This window comes from Dendrobates tinctorius, unplaced genomic scaffold (assembly GCF_039654945.1).
Source record: "Dendrobates tinctorius isolate UK_male_01 unplaced genomic scaffold, ASM3965494v1 ptg000034l, whole genome shotgun sequence".
Classification (NCBI taxonomy): domain Eukaryota; kingdom Metazoa; phylum Chordata; class Amphibia; order Anura; family Dendrobatidae; genus Dendrobates; species Dendrobates tinctorius.
Window position 1 is genome coordinate 8,670,390 of NW_027361702.1, and position 18,158 is coordinate 8,688,547.

Genomic DNA, 18,158 nt, shown 5'->3' on the forward strand with positions numbered 1-18,158 from the left:
AGGGCCGTTACGTGTCCATCACTGCGCACTGGGTTAATGTGGTGGATGCAGGGTCCACAGGGGACAACGGTGGTGGGACAGTGCTGCCTAGCCCACGGTATAGGAAACAGTTGGCTGTAGGCGTTCGACCCTCCTCCTCCTCCACCTCCTCCAGAAGCGAAAGCTCGTCCACAGAGCGCAGTCGTACGAGCACTCCATCTGCAGCTGCCACTGTTGCACACGATGTGTCCCCCTGTCGAGCAGCTAGTGGAAAGCGTCAGCAGGCTGTGTTGCAGATGATGTGTTTGGGCGACAGACACACCGCCGAGGTGCTGGCCGAGTACTTGAAGCGACAAACTGAGTCATGGCTGGGCAGTGTACATCTTGAGGCAGGCAAGGTAGTTAGTGATAACGGCCGTAATTTTGTGGCAGCCATAGCCCTTTCAAAACTCAGCCACATACCTTGCTTGGCTCACACCTTGAACCTGGTGGTGCAGTGCTTCCTCAAAAATTATCCGGAGTTAACAGCCCTGCTCCAGAAGGTGCGAAGACTGTGCGCGCACATCCGCCGGTCGCCTGTACACTCCGTTCGTATGCAGAAGCTGCAGCGATTGCTCCACCTTCCCAACCACCGCCTCATTATCGACATTGCAACAAGGTGGAACTCCACCCTGCACATGGTGGAGTGGCTGTGCGAGCAGAGGCAGGCCATAATGCATTTGTGGGAGGATACACGGCCAGGCACTTTGAGAGCAGACATGGAGTTGACAGGTGTGCAGTGGTCGAAGCTGAAAGACCTTTGTAAAGTCCTTCAGTGTTTTGAGGAATGCACACGGCTGGTAAGCGCAGACGACGCCATCCTAAGCATGAGCATCCCACTTATGCGTCTGCTCATGCAAACTTTGACGCACCTTAAGGAGCAGGCGTCTGCAGCCAATGTTGATGAGGAGGAAGAGGAGGAGGGAATCCTTGATGACATTCAGCCATTGTCTGCTCAGGGACCTCTCCTGGACGAGGTGGAGGAAGAAGAGGAGGAGGAGGAGGATAATGGGGATGATTACTTAGGGGAGGAGGATGCATCTCGTGGGGCAAGTGAAAATGTTGGCGTGGCAAGGTCTGGTACAGGGTTTGTGCGTGACTGGAGGGATGTGGATTTGCCAGAAAGTGCTCCTCCACCCAGCACTCGCAGTGCATCATTGACACCGGGAACATTGACCCACATGTCAGATTATGCCTTGCGGATCCTAAAAAGGGACCCCCGCATTGCCAAAATGATGAACGATGACGACAACTGGTTGGCCAGCATCCTGGATCCACGCTATAAAGGCAAATTACAAAACATCATGCCACAGGAGAACCTTGACCTAATATTGGCTAATAAACAAGCAACTCTGGTAAATCGGTTGCTTGAGGCATTCCCAGCACACAGCAGCGGTGATGGTTCTCACACGAGCCGTACGGGCCGGGGGCAGCTTGGCAGAGGTGTTCGTGGTGCACACAGCAGAAGTGGCGTTGGAGACAGGGGTTTCATGACAATGTTGTGGACTGATTTTTCAAATACCGCTCACACAACTGGTAATACAGCATCGATGGAAAGTGACAGGAGACAGCAGTTGTCAACTATGGTAACAAACTACTTTTCCTCCCATATCGATGTTCTCCCACACAGGTCATTCCCCTTTGACTATTGGGCCGCTAAACTGGACACCTGGCCTGAATTGGCCCAATATGCCTTACAGGAGCTCGCTTGCCCAGCTGCAAGTGTGCTATCGGAAAGAGTCTTCAGTGCAGCTGGATCAATCCTGACAGAAAAAAGGACCCGTCTGTCAACCCAAAATGTGGATGATCTAACCTTCATTAAAATGAACCACGCATGGGTTTCCAAGGATTTTGTCCCACCTTCCCCTGATGACACATAGGGTGACAGAAAAATGGCTTGCTTTGGTCCACCTCTTCCTGGTACTTCACCTATTTCGCCTTTTGCATCAGCTGAATGTCCAACATCAACATATGCCACTTTCTAAAACTCCCTAACTGTGCTGCCTCCCCCCCCATGGCCGGGGTCACCACCTACCGCACGACACCGTGCGAGTGCCGTTGCCCTGGACAGGTGGGTAGGCCGACTCTTGGGCGCGGGCACTGGCACAGGGTCCCTCATAGTGCAATCAAGTGTCTCTGACGGTGGTGATGCACACCCGCCGTCAGACACACCGCTGTACTATGAGGGGCCCAGTGCCAGTACCGACGCCCACGAGTGGGCCCCCCTTGCTTGGGCAGGGCCACAGCATTTGCAATCTTTACCTCTCCCTGCTCCTCCGCTGTGTAATCTGGGCCGTCAAATCCATACTGTGCCTGACACCGTCTGAGCCTGCCTCCTGAGACATATATTTTGAATGTGTACGCTATCCATACATGTTATCCAGGGATACGGTACCCTTTCTAACCTTTGTGCAATCATGTGCAATCCATACTGGGCCTAACACCGTCTGAGCCTGCCTCCTGAGACATATATTTTGAATGTGTACGCTATCCATACATGTTATCCGGGGATGCGGTACCCTTTCTAACCTTTGTGCAATCACGTGCAATCCATACTGGGCCTAACACCGTCTGAGCCTGCCTCCTGAGACATATATTTTGAATGTGTACGCTATCCATACATGTTATCCAGGGATACGGTACCCTTTCTAACCTTTGTGCAATCACGTGCAATCCATACTGGGCCTAACACCGTCTGAGCCTGCCTCATGCTGTATAGACATATATTTTGAATGTGTACGCTATCCATACATGTTATCCAGGGATACGGTACCCTTTCTAACCTTTGTGCAATCACGTGCAATCCATACTGGGCCTAACACCGTCTGAGCCTGCCTCATGCTGTATAGACATATATTTTGAATGTGTACGCTATCCATACATGTTATCCAGGGATACGGTACCCTTTCTAACCTTTGTGCAATCACGTGCAATCCATACTGGGCCTAACACCGTCTGAGCCTGCCTCATGCTGTATAGACATATATTTTGAATGTGTACGCTATCCATACATGTTATCCGGGGATACGGTACCCTTTCTAACCTTTGTGCAATCACGTGCAATCCATACTGGGCCTAACACCGTCTGAGCCTGCCTCCTGAGACATATATTTTGAATGTGTACGCTATCCATACATGTTATCCAGGGATACCCTTTCTAACCTTTGTGCAATCACGTGCAATCCATACTGGGCCTAACACCGTCTGAGCCTGCCTCATGCTGTATAGACATACACAGTGGGGCAAAAAAGTATTTAGTCAGTCAGCAATAGTGCAAGTTCCACCACTTAAAAAGATGAGAGGTGTCTGTAGTTTACATCATAGGTAGACCTCAACTATGGGAGACAAACTGAGAAAAAAAAATCCAGAAAATCACATTGTCTGTTTTTTTTTCATTTTATTTGCATATTATGGTGGAAAATAAGTATTTGGTCAGAAACAAGCAAACAAGATTTCTGGCTCTCACAGACCTGTAACTTCTTCTTTAAGAGTCTCCTCTTTCCTCCACTCATTACCTGTAGTAATGGCACCTGTTTAAACTTGTTATCAGTATAAAAAGACACCTGTGCACACCCGCAAACAGTCTGACTCCAAACTCCACTATGGTGAAGACCAAAGAGCTGTCAAAGGACACCAGAAACAAAATTGTAGCCCTGCACCAGGCTGGGAAGACTGAATCTGCAATAGCCAACCAGCTTGGAGTGAAGAAATCAACTGTGGGAGCAATAATTAGAAAATGGAAGACATACAAGACCACTGATAATCTCCCTCGATCTGGTGCTCCACGCAAAATCCCACCCCGTGGAGTCAGAATGATCACAAGAACGGTGAGCAAAAATCCCAGAACCACGCGGGGGGACCTAGTGAATGAACTGCAGAGAGCTGGGACCAATGTAACAAGGCCTACCATAAGTAACACACTACGCCACCATGGAGTCAGATCCTGCAGTGCCAGACGTGTCCCACTGCTTAAGCCTGTACATGTCCGGGCCCGTCTGAAGTTTGCTAGAGAGCATTTGGATGATCCAGAGGAGTTTTGGGAGAATGTCCTATGGTCTGATGAAACCAAACTGGAACTGTTTGGTAGAAACACAACTTGTCGTGTTTGGAGGAAAAAGAATACTGAGTTGCATCCATCAAACACCATACCTACTGTAAAGCATGGTGGTGGAAACATCATGCTTTGGGGCTGTTTCTCTGCAAAGGGGCCAGGACGACTGATCCGGGTACATGAAAGAATGAATGGGGCCATGTATCGTGAGATTTTGAGTGCAAACCTCCTTCCATCAGCAAGGGCATTGCAGATGAAACGTGGCTGGGTCTTTCAACATGACAATGATCCAAAGCACACCGCCAGGGCAACGAAGGAGTGGCTTTGTAAGAAGCATTTCAAGGTCCTGGAGTGGCCTAGCCAGTCTCCAGATCTCAACCCTATAGAAAACCTTTGGAGGGAGTTGAAAGTCCGTGTTGCCAAGCGAAAAGCCAAAAACATCACTGCTCTAGAGAAGATCTGCATGGAGGAATGGGCCAACATACCAACAACAGTGTGTGGCAACCTTGTGAAGACTTACAGAAAACGTTTGACCTCTGTCATTGCCAACAAAGGATATATCACAAAGTACTGAGATGAAATTTTGTTTCTGACCAAATACTTATTTTCCACCATAATATGCAAATAAAATGAAAAAAAACAGACAATGTGATTTTCTGGATTTTTTTTTCTCAGTTTGTCTCCCATAGTTGAGGTCTACCTATGATGTAAATTACAGATGCCTCTCATCTTTTTAAGTGGTGGAACTTGCACTATTGCTGACTGACTAAATACTTTTTTGCCCCACTGTATTTTGAATGTGTACGCTATCCATACATGTTATCCGGGGATACGGTACCCTTTCTAACCTTTGTGCAATCACGTGCAATCCATACTGGGCCTAACACCATCTGAGCCTGCCTCCTGAGACATATATTTTGAATGTGTACGCTATCAATACATGTTATCCGGGGATACGGTACCCTTTCTAACCTTTGTGCAATCACGTGCAATCCATACTGGGCCTAACACCGTCTGAGCCTGCCTCATGCTGTATAGACATATATTTTGAATGTGTACGCTATCCATACATGTTATCCAGGGATACGGTACCCTTTCTAACCTTTGTGCAATCACGTGCAATCCATACTGGGCCTAACACCGTCTGAGCCTGCCTCCTGAGACATATATTTTGAATGTGTACGCTATCCATACATGTTATCCAGGGATACGGTACCCTTTCTAACCTTTGTGCAATCACGTGCAATCCATACTGGGCCTAACACCGTCTGAGCCTGCCTCATGCTGTATAGACATATATTTTGAATGTGTACGCTATCCATACATGTTATCTGGGGATACGGTACCCTTTCTCACCTTTGTGCAATCATGTGTAATCCATACTGGGCGTGAGAACGGCTGGCGAGCTGTTAAGCAAGCTACAGCACCTGTCCAGACAAGTACAGGGATTCCCTAGCGAGGAGACTTATTTGATTGTTTTCAATGTTGGGACAGCAATTTTTGGGGAGCACTATACTCTGGAGAATGATAGATGGGGCCCACCATACACTGGAACATTCCAAAGGTGGACATCAGACACTGGAGCAGCATTTACAGGGCCCATTATACACTAGAGCATTAGAAATGGGGCCCATTATGTTTGGAGCATTATTTGGGCCCATAAGACAGTGGAGCTTCATCCATGGGGACCAACATATACTGTAGCATTATGTGGAGCTCATCATGTACTGTTTCAAACATTATATGGGACCAATGATTCTGTATGGAGAAATAGATGGGCCTCGTCATGAGATGTAAAAAGTGAGGTATTTTTCATTGTACTATACCGCTATTTCTCTGCCGTATCGGAGCATGATGAGTTGTGGTATGTGTTAAAGGGGCGCTCTTTCGCCCAGGGCACATGAAAACCTGGAGCCAGCCCTCCCCCCCCACAGTTTGTAGCCAAATAACCCCCATTTTTCAGTGCGTAACTTGTATTATGAAGTTAATTAAGGTTGACAAGCTTAAGAAAGAAGAATTGATGCTTTTGGCATTCAAATGGGCACTGTAGGTGTGTTTCCTGTCCTCCTCTCACTGCCGACTTTTATTCCCCATTGACTTACATTGGGTTTCGTGTTTCGGGACGACCCCGACTTTTCCCTATAATCGGACGATCTTGCTCGACCCGACTTTTGGAAAAGTCGGGTTTCACGAAACGAAACGCGACCCTAAAAAACCAAAAGTCGCTCAACTCTAGTTATCAGTTACATCATTACTCATCAAGGCATTAGCAGGTAACACATTCAGTTTCCCATCATCATCAGGGTTAACGTTACCCTTATTATCAGATTGGGGAGGGGTGTCAGGGACGTAGTAGGCAACCATCCTTCCCAAATCAGTCCCCAATAAAACATCAGTGGGCAGGTTTTCGGACACTTCCACTTCCCTCACCCTGCTCCCAGCACCCCAATCAAGAAATACACGGGCCACTGGCAAGGGACAGCGGGTGCCCCCGATCCCGGTGACAGTCAGGGTTTTACCCTCAATTAACTCTTCAGGGGCCGCCAGTCCAGGACGGATGAGGGTTCGTTCAGCCCCGGTGTCCTTGAGGCCTGTAGCAAAACGGGCCCCCACCCGGACGTGCTGAACGTTGTCATCAATCCTCCCAACCACACCTCCCACCAATAGAACTGAGGCGTTGGGCCCAGAGACCTTAGCTGGGGGATTCTTCTGCCTTTCCGGACAGGTGGCACTGATATGACCAGTCCGACTGCAGTTGTTACATTTGCGACTGTCAGTAGTAGGCCTGGTGTTGGCAACAGGGACAGGGCCTCCGGAGGGATGGCTGGCAGGGGCACTGGGGTTGGTTGCAGGCTTACCCCCTCTCCATTTGGCGGTGACTGGCCTCCATGTCTCTGGCTTCCGGTTGGCCTCAAAGTTGTCGGCGATCTGCGCGTCTTTGTCCGCATTCGTTGGTTCTCGGTCCAGGATGAACTGTCGGACCTCAGCTGGGCAAAAATGCAGGAACAGGTCTTTGATCATCAGGTCCCTTAGCAGCTCAAAGCAATCAACTGACAGTCCATTGATCCACTGGTCAAAGTGGGTCCTGAGTCCTTGCACCACATTGCTATAGCTATCGTGTGGGCCACGTTGGAGATTCCGGAACATCTTTCGGTATACCTCAGGTGTCAGCCGGTATTTTGCGATCAGGGCCTGCTTGATGGCATCATAGTCATCATCTTCTTCTGACCGGAGAGAAAAAAACGCCTCCAGGGCTTTGCCTTTTAGCCCTGGGGTCAAATACCATGCACATTGTCCTCTAGGCAGCTGGTACTGTCTGCAGGCTTTCTCAAAAGCCCACAGAAAAATGTCCAGGTCTTCGTCCTTCTCTATCACGGGAAAATACTATGGCAGGGGCTTCGGACTCTGAGCGCTGTCGGGCTCACGGCTCTGGGCTGCAGAGGGCATCACCCCTTGTCGGAGCAGCTCCAGTTCATGGGCTCTCTGAGCCTCTGCTTGGCGCTCAGCTCTCTCTTGAGCTTCCCGGATCAGCTGTAGGCGCCTGTCCGTATCATCAGTGGAGATATGTTGCAGGAGCCATTTGCAGATAGGGGTCCAACCCACTCCGGTTGCATGTGGAGCCAACATTCGGTGGTTGGACCTCAGCTGCAGCACCATCTCTGCTGGTGCCGGGTTCTGCGCCCGCTGGGCTCTGGGCACTGTCTAGCTGCACCAGAGCCATGATCAGTTGGTCTCTGGTTTTGTTTGTGGCATCAATGCCTCAGTACATGCATACTCCAGCAAGAATTTCCTTTTTCTGCTATGTGTACCAGCGTTCTCCTTTTGCCGCCATGGTTGCCAAATGAAAGATAGAATAGAAAAGAAGAGAAGAGAGGGGATACTTGCTAGTACACACAATCTCAGGACTAGTAAACACTGAGTCTGGTCTCCAAAACCTATGACGCATGATTCCCACAGGAACCATGCAGGTTTTTAGTGAGAGGAATGATTGCTCAAACGAGATCATTAATGCTCTATGATCATCCCACCGCTGCCACCAATATCTCACGATCCCGCCGCTGACACCGGTATGTCACAGACGGAGGGACGCGACATACTGCCAACACTCGGCTATCACAGGCACAGGGGGGCTTATCTTAGTTATCCCACCGCAGGCACCATGTAATAAAAAAACAGCAAGCTAGTCTTGCTCTAACAATTTACTGCAGGGGGGTTTATTTTGGTTGTCCCACCACTGCCCACAATACTTCACGAGACTTTTCTTTTCCACTTCGGAACTTGCAGCTCTCTGGTTCCCCCCTTACCCTCAAGTCAGTCAGGGAACTATACCTGGGATAATTGGTAACCGGTCGGCTGCCTCAATGAGGTCTGGCCACCTGGCACGCTGCAGTGAGGGAATTATAAATGCTCTGGCCGCCACCACCCAATTAGCTTATAAAATCCCTTCCATCATTCTCAGCAGTGCCCAGGGCCCAGACCACACTTTGTCGCCACCAGCTCCAGATTTCTCTGCTTAAGTTATAAACTTAACAGAGGGGTTCGAAGCCAGCCCAATTCAGTAGCGTATTTATCTTAAAGGCACGTAAGTTCATTTTTTAGAGCATGGAGACAGAGCTAATAAGATTATAGTTTATTCCCAAAGACTGGCAGTGATTACAGAGAAAAAAGGAATTTACAAAGTTGAGACATTAGGCATGTACAATGCAAATATAAAATAAACGGGATTAAAAAAAACAGAGATTAACACTTACATTTGCTTAGCTGGTCTTTAGGCTAACCATGTGGGGAGGAGGGCAGAGCCAAACGTCTCCACTCATCTGAGAACCTCTTGGCATGAGATCTCTAGCTGGAATGAACAATTTTTGGGAGGGAATCCCTTATCTCTTTGGGTTTGTGACCTCACAAAAAGGGGCGGTCTGATGATGTCCCCCCCCCCCTGCTCTAAATACAGATGTGGGTTTGGAAAACTTAGAACTATCATATCTGGACTTAAGAACCTAGCAGAGTATTGGCAGAACCATCATTCATCTTGTACTGAAATTAGCTTTGTAATGAAACCAAACACTAGGTGTTTATTCCACTCTGTATAGTAGAACTCCGTTTCTCTGGTTCTGTCAGTGCTAGAACCGTGAATATTATGGGCCAGAATGCTGGTTCGGCGCCCTTCGCAGATATGTAATTTTCACACCTCTGCCGGGTATTGTTTTCACGATCCAGCCTCTTTAATATTTCCCATACTTGTATCCAGCCGCATGGTGCTTCAAACAAAAGAAATCCTTTCCTGGCTAAGGGGGGAAGGGGGGAGAATCCTCACTGGGATCTCAGATTACACAGAGCTGTGCTTGAGGAAGGGGGGTCGCAGCTATGTGACAGGCAGAGTCTCATCTGTAGTTTAGTGAATGAAAGAATCTGGAATGTTCCAGAGAAGTCATATCTTACTTATCTTTACAGCAGCGTCTCACCTGTTACTTTACTGAATTGAGTTGATAGAAATACTTACCCTGTTCATTTTGGGATTAGTTATTACCTGTTTTGCATCTAATGTAGCAATCTTGTCATTTTGGAATTTTACGGTGAGTCCTTTAGCTGTCATATTCATTGAGGATAACAGTCATCCTTTTAGACTGGGAACGTACAACATGTCTTTTACTGGTATGGTTAAATTCAATACATTTTTACTGGGGTCAGATAAGGAAACTGTGTCCAATACTATTCTAGTTCAATCAGTAAGACAGATTGTTTCCTTGTTATTTAAGTGAAGTTCTGTAAAAATCAGCTTCTAGCATTTGTCATCTGACTTGTCATTCTGCAGCCAATCCACCAACCTTGTCCTTTCTGATTATTTGTCATTTTTTGTTTCTATTGTTTTGCTTTCCATATTGTAGCCTTTGTTTTTTTCCTCTTTGGGACATCTGAAACATGCTTTAGTTTCTTTTTTGTGTGACCTTGTATCCGTCACATTGAGTGATTACCCTTTATGGATTCTGTTCCTTCTTTCTCTGCTATTCATCTACTAGACTGTTCTTTACAAATTCTACTGTCAGGTCTGTCTCAGACCATATAACACTAATACTGACACTTGAAAAACTAGAATACATTAATCCATAAAAATAAATAAATCCATTTATTATAAAGAGGTGATATAGAGTTTAAAATATATTAAAAGACTCACAAACAACAAAAATTTAACACACAAGTAAAATCCAGAGAACGCATATTCCATGGGATCTATATACAGTATATATGAATATAAATATCATATTCAAGGTGTTGGACTATCTTACACATAAGCTTGGAAAAATGTTCAAAATTACCTGTAATTATGGACGATATGAATTGGTAAAGCCGTCAAATACTAAAAGTCCACATTAGCCACTGCACAACTTGTGACCACCGCGATCACTAAAACTGAGGAGTTGATGTTATTCCATGTTGTGTTTATATTACGGCTTCAATGCAGTTTTATATCCCAACACATTTTCCCAAGTAAAATGTTCAATGTAAAGATATTAAATTGTAATTTTTGTCAGAATGATATTACAAACGTATTACTAAAAAATCAAAATAATTGTAAGCACGGCCAAACACACAGAATATGAACATCTTTAACCCCTTCATGACCTTGCGACTTTCCTTTTTAACGCTTTCGTTTTTTATTCCTCTTATTTCAAGTGCCGGAACTTTTTTATTTTTCCGCCCCCCCCATTTCTTGTTTTTTTTGCAGGACGAGCTGTACTTTTTTAGGAAACCATCCATTTTATCTTGTGATGTACTGGAAAGAAAAATTCCAAGTGCGTTGAAATTACAAAAAAAAGTGCAACGGACCTGACAATATGATTCCCCATGTCAGTACGAGTACACAAATAGTAAACATATATAGTTTTTTTAAGTGGTGAAAAAAATTTCCTAAATTTGTAAGAAAAGTTGTTGCTTTTGTCGCCATTTTCCAAGACCCATAACGTTTTCATTTTTCGGGCTTATTAACTGTGATTAACCCTTAGGCCTCTTTCACACATCCGGTTTTTTGTAATCCGGCACGATGCGGCGAAATTTTTCATAACCAGATCCAGCACCGGATCCGGTTTTGTCCCATAAGCTTTCATGGTCGCTGCATCGTGCCGGATGGTTATGCGTCGTGTCCGGTTGCTGCCGGACACGGCAAAAATTAGCCATCCGGCATCTGCAAAAAACGTTCCCTGCAACATTTTTTGTCAGCGCCGGACCGGCTTTTTCCACAGCGCATGCCCGGACTCTGTGAATGTTAACCCCACAAGTGCCCGGCGAGAGAGAGAGATCTCTCTCTGTCACCCGGACACTTGTGAGAGATCTCTCTCGCCGGGCACTTGTGGGGTTAACACTCACAGTGTCTGGGTGAGAGAGAGATCTCTCTCTGTGGGGTTAACCCCACAAGTGCCCGGCAAGAGAGAGAGATTCTCTCGCCTGGACACTAAGTGTTAACCCCCCATGTCTCTCTCTCCACCCCCTCTCCTCTCCCCTCCCCTCCCCTCTCCTCTGTCTCCTCTCCTCCCCTCACCTCGCCTCCCTTTCAGAAGCTGTCTCTCAGCGGCTGCCTCTGTCCACCTCCTCCTGCGGCCCCTTTAAATCATGTCCAAGCCGTATGTCTCGCCGCATACACATCCGGTGTCACGGTTGCAGGCTGGATCCGGCGGCCCGGCTTTTCGCCGCACGCCGCCGGACCCCACACACCGGATGTGTGAAAGTAGCCTTACACATTTATAACAAGCTCTGGAGGCAGATTCTCAGGGAGATCTATGTCCGGCCCATAGATCTTAACAGTTCATCTACATATAAGAAAAATGTGGATTTCTTTGGAGTAAAACATCAGATTGCAGATATGAGGGTATCATTTTATTCACTGAGAATACAGAGCGACATCTGTAACCGTGCCCCAGCTGTAACTGACAGCTGGCCCCAATGCTGAGTGAGTGTCAGTCAGGGCCAGGGGCCCAGTTACAGCCAGACCTCTCCATACACAGAGCGGTGACTGAACCAGTGCCACTTTTCTGTTTTATGGTTTTTGCTGACATTTTTTTTACCAAATTAATCAAAATGGTGCACACAATTTATGAATTTTGTGAAAAGCCCACATCTGTTCTTTTTTCAGCCTGTAACTGTTTTTCTGACTTTTCAGTGGAAAAATTCATACGTTTTGCAAAATGTCTGAAAAAATGTGCCTTATTACCTGACAGACATAAAATCACTGAACTGGAGTAGAGTTGTGCCAAATTTTGCAAATTTTTACAAATTAGTCTAAAACATCTGGATAAGCCACATTGATGTAAAAATCAAAAAACTAAACCACAAAAGACAACTGGGTGCAAAAAAGGTGCAAAACTGATGATTTTGTCGCAAATCACAAAGTCATCAATCGAGAGGTATTCAAGCGAAAAAACAAAACAAGTGAATATGCAATGAAAATTGGACCCTGCATCTTGAATGGTCAATGCCAATTTAGTGTCTTGGTGATCTACACAGCATACACAAAATTATGTAAAATTAAGCTGCTGAATCCATTTTTTCCCCAGTGTCACAAGCAAGAAACAGCGTTGGTTCTTGTTACACTGAATCTACAACTTTGACAATTTTATATCTTTTATAATAGACCATTTTTCAATCCTGCAGCGACTTTTTCAAAAGGATTTTCTGTATTTTCCTAACATTAATTGAGTTTTCTATAGACTTCCTCTAGTACAGCTGCTATTCAAATAAATGGCCGCCTAGAACACACATGGATAGCAGAGTCCACCACAATGAGACATAACAACATCATCAATGTCTACATAGAAAAAATGAGTATTTGTACAAAAAGTATAACCAAACTAGCAATTTGTTTTGTTAGACAAATGTATAAGCATGAAGACTGAATATCCAGACCAAATAATCTCAGTCTTTAAGGACAACTTTAGAGGCATTAGGTATAGCTGTATATATCTATACTAGATGGTGGCCCGATTCTAATGCATCGGGTATTCTAGAATATGGCCAGCGGGAGACCAACGTTCAAAAGATGGTCCAGGACGATCCACCATGATCGGCGATCTCACAGTGGGGGCCTGGTCGCTGCTGCTTGTCACACTCAGGCTAAGTACCCACGTTGCAGAAATGCTGCGAAATTTCCGCAGCATCTCCGCAACTCCCGCCGCAGGAAAAAACGCATGTGAATTCGCATGCATTTTCCAGTGGAAAACATGCGTTATCAAGCGCATTCCAAGTAATTTGAAGCATCGCTTGGAATGTGATTGACAGATTGGTCACACTTGTCAAGAATAGTGTTTGACAATTGTGATCAACTTTTTACTATTGATGCTGCCTATGCAGCATCAGTAGTAAAAGAGAGAATGTAAAAAATAATTTAAAAAAATAAAAAAAAGGTTATTCTCACCTTCTGACGGCCCCCCGATCTCTCCACACTCCCGGCATCTTCTGGTCCCAGTAATGCTTAGCGCGAAGGACCGGAGATGAAGTCACACTCGCGAGAGCGCGACGTCATCAGCGGTCTTTTGCGCAAAGCATTACTGGGACCGGAAGATGCCGGCCGCGCGGTGAGAGGAGGGAAAGAGTCCGGGGGCCATCGGAAGGTGAGTATATCACTATTTATTTTAATTCTATTTTTTACAGGTTTATGGTACCCAGGGCCTGGAGGAAAGTCGCCTCTCCTCCGGAACCTGGGTACCATCCGCAGTTTGAGCACTGCGCCGGTCATCTCCTGGCTGCGTCGCCGCTGACTTCCATGCGGCAGGAGATGACCCGCGGCAACCGTCGGGAGATCAGTGGCTAGCGCTGCAGATCTCCTGACGGTAGCGGTGGTGTGCGTCGTTCGAATTCCATGCCAGTCTGCGCCTGTCACTGATTGGTCACGGCCGGCCGGGCGCGACCAATCAGTGAGGCGGGATTTCCGTTACAGACAGACAGACAGAATTAGACGATTATATAGTAGATTTATGATTAAATATTCATAAAGATTTTAATTTAATTATGTGAATTTGACTTTAAATTTAGGTTAAAGTTTTAAGTAACTTTTCAAAATAAACTGTCATGTGTGTACATGTGAAATATCATTATTTCAACTGTTATATTACTTATATCCTGGATAGGTGAATATCTATCTTTTAATTTACAATTCACTGTGAACTCGTGGGTGGAGATTAGCTGCTGTAATTTATCCTATAAAGAGCACACAGAGAGAGATTCCTTCTCTTAACTCATTAGTTAGCACTCAGACAGAAACAACAGCAGCACTGAGAAGATAATACCTTAGTACTGAGCGGTGTAGATGTGAATCCAGCTCTTGGTGAGGTAAAAGACTTGTTAGAAAGCTCAGTGAAGTCTTTCCATATTTCCGTTTTCTCACTGTGTTCCTGAATCCTTCACATCCTCCCCAACTATAATATATAATAGGAAGTGTAACCTGACACTTGATTGTGCTGGCAGCCCTTCTTGTTTTGAGCAAGACCAAGTTGAGCTGTTTGGATAATAAGTTCAGGATAAAGGAGGAGAAGAAAAAGTAGAGAAAGGAGCTGATTTCTCTGATAAGATACAGTACAAAGTTTACTATATTTGCCTGTACTATTAATTTATACAAAGTTAGATGAAAGTAGAATTCCGATTTAATGTAAATGTGATGATTATAATCAAGCTTAAATTCCCATTGTCTTACTATGTTTCTGGCATCTATTTAGAGTCGCAATGATGTGATTAGAGAACGTCTAGGAGCTGAACTGAAGCCTGAAATTCTCCTGGTACTAAGTGCGTTACACATCTATATTAGTGTGAGCTCTTCTCGTCCAGGTCACAAGATTTCACTTCGTGGAGTTGAGTAAGAACAATTGTTTTTGTTATATTTATCACAATATCTTTAGATACAGAAAAAAAGTTTTATGTATAGTGAAGAGTCTGAGTGGGCTCGACACAGAGATTTGATTTTTAGTGTTTTTCTATACTTGTATTCTAGTGTGTCAAAGACTCTGAAATACCAGGTGCCACTACTACATAATGCTAGTGAATTTTTGATTATACAGAGATGTATATTTAATACAGTCATGGCCGAAAGTGTTGGCACCCTTTCATCAATTTTTTTCTGCTATCCATGTCCAAGGAGATAAGCTACAGTGCCATGGGTTGTAAATTTTTTGATTATGTTGCACTCTGTGGACAAAGTAACATCAAGGTCTCTGGAGATGGACTTGTAACTGTTGATTTTTAAACAATTTTTGTTTTCAAGTTCTCAATCAGTTCTCTTCTGCTTTTCCTATTCTTCGTGCTTTGTGTGGTACACATACACACACAATGCAAATACTGAGTCAACTTCTCTCCTTTTTATGTGGTTTCAGGTGTGATTTTCACATTGCACACACCTGTTACTTGCCACAGGTGAATGTGAACGAGCACCACGTGCTTGAAACAAAGTTGTTTATGCACAATTTTGGAAAAGTGGCAACAATTTTGTTTGGCCTATTTTGGGGGTTTTGTGTGAAATTATGTCCAATTTGACTTTTTTCTGTTTTTTTTTTTGGATTGTTCCAATATACACAAAGGAAATAAACATGTGTAAAACAGAACCTCTGTAATAGCAATCTGGGAGAAATACTTCATTTTCTGGAACAATTTCGAAGGTACGAACACTTTTGGCCACGACTGTATGTGTGTGACTTGCATCGAGTAAGCTGACATTTTGAGTCTAAGCCTGACAAACAATAATTTAGCAAAAAAAATGATCAAAGCTGACAATGTTTGCTGTCTAAAAATAATCTAGATTGGTGGTTGAGAATTGCTTACTTTCCTACAGAGAAAAATACAATAACAGGTGTTGAAGTAATATCTCTATGAAATGTCACATGCTTAGCAGTGGAGTGCACCTGGAAAAAAATTCTAAAAAAAAAAAAGTTCACGATGCCAGATGGCAGACATCCATATGTTCTGTAGAAATTATAGTGCCTTTTATCAATAAAGTATGCTGTCTTCGTTAAAAGCAATGAAAACAGCAGCAAAAATTACGGCAATCTCATATTTTAATGACAGACCTCCAATATTAATAGTGAAATTCTGCCACTGAACAAAAATTCAGTAGAAAAGAAAATAAAAATGTAAATATCTTTTCAAATAGTTTTTTACTGATTATGCACTTCAAGTTCAAGTTACTGCACTTAGTTTTGCTTTCATACACACTACTTTTACTTGATCAATTCAATGGGGAGACTTACCAAAAGAGGTTGTCTATTACTGCACAGTCCCAGCCTAATCAATTCTGGACCCCATATAAAATAAAAAACAGTCCATACAGCTCCAGTTACCAGCGTCCTGTATTCTTCTGTGTTATAATAAATATATATATATATATATATATATATATATATATATATATATACAGTGGGGCAAAAAAGTATTTAGTCAGTCAGCAATAGTGCAAGTTCCACCACTTAAAAAGATGAGAGGCGTCTGTAATTTACATCATAGGTAGACCTCAACTATGGGGGACAAACTGAGAAAAAAAAATCCAGAAAATCACATTGTCTGTTTTGTTTTCATTTTATTTGCATATTATGGTGGAAAATAAGTATTTGGTCAGAAACAAGCAATCAAGATTTCTGGCTCTCACAAACCTGTAACTTCTTCTTTAAGAGTCTCCTCTTCCTCCACTCATTACCTGTAATAATGGCACCTGTTTAAACTTGTTATCAGTATAAAAAGACACCTGTGCACACCCTCAAACAGTCTGACTCCAAACTCCACTATGGTGAAGACCAAAGAGCTGTCAAAGGACACCAGAAACAAAATTGTAGCCCTGCACCAGGCTGGGAAGACTGAATCTGCAATATCCAACCAGCTTGGAGTGAAGAAATCAACTGTGGGAGCAATAATTAGAAAATGGAAGACATACAAGACCACTGATAATCTCCCTCGATCTGGTGCTCCACGCAAAATCCCACCCCGTGGGGTCAGAATGATCACAAGAACGGTGAGCAAAAATCCCAGAACCACGCGGGGGGACCTAGTGAATGAACTGCAGAGAGCTGGGACCAATGTAACAAGGCCTACCATAAGTAACACACTACGCCACCATGGAGTCAGATCCTGCAGTGCCAGACGTGTCCCACTGCTTAAGCCTGTACATGTCCGGGCCCGTCTGAAGTTTGCTAGAGAGCATTTGGATGATCCAGAGGAGTTTTGGGAGAATGTCCTATGGTCTGATGAAACCAAACTGGAACTGTTTGGTAGAAACACAACTTGTCGTGTTTGGAGGAAAAAGAATACTGAGTTGCATCCATCAAACACCATACCTACTGTAAAGCATGGTGGTGGAAGCATCATGCTTTGGGGCTGTTTCTCTGCAAAGGGGCCAGGACGACTGATCCGGGTACATGAAAGAATGAATGGGGCCATGTATCGTGAGATTTTGAGTGCAAACCTCCTTCCATCAGCAAGGGCATTGAAGATGAAACGTGGCTGGGTCTTTCAACATGACAATGATCCAAAGCACACCGCCAGGGCAACGAAGGAGTGGCTTCGTAAGAAGCATTTCATGGTCCTGGAGTGGCCTAGCCAGTCTCCAGATCTCAACCCTATAGAAAACCTTTGGAGGGAGTTGAAAGTCCGTGTTGCCAAGCGAAAAGCCAAAAACATCACTGCTCTAGAGAAGATCTGCATGGAGGAATGGGCCAACATACCAACAACAGTGTGTGGCAACCTTGTGAAGACTTACAGAAAATGCTTGACCTCTGTCATTGCCAACAAAGGACATATCACAAAGTATTGAGATGAAATTTTGTTTCTGACCAAATACTTATTTTCCACCATAATATGCAAATAAAATTAAAAAAAAACAGACAATGTGATTTTCTGGATTTTTTTTTCTCAGTTTGTCTCCCATAGTTGAGGTCTACCTATGATGTAAATTACAGACGCCTCTCATCTTTTTAAGTGGTGGAACTTGCACTATTGCTGACTGACTAAATACTTTTTTGCCCCACTGTATATATATATACTATTGCCAGTTGAAAGTTTGGACACACCTGTCCATGAAATTAAAGGCCCCCTTCACATGTCCTGGAAAAACCACTACTGGTAAGAT

General features: G+C 44.5%; 1 protein-coding gene across 1 annotated transcript in view; it reads left to right on the plus strand.

The window, feature by feature from the left end:
* The window catches only part of FRMPD3 (FERM and PDZ domain containing 3), a 382,662-nt gene that overhangs the window by 294,870 nt on the left and 69,634 nt on the right, over nucleotides 1-18,158 (plus strand). The window contains exon 11 of the mRNA XM_073573072.1: nucleotides 14,770-14,906. Coding sequence (XP_073429173.1) covers nucleotides 14,770-14,906 — 137 coding nt within the window. The remainder of the gene's footprint in view (nucleotides 1-14,769; nucleotides 14,907-18,158) is intronic.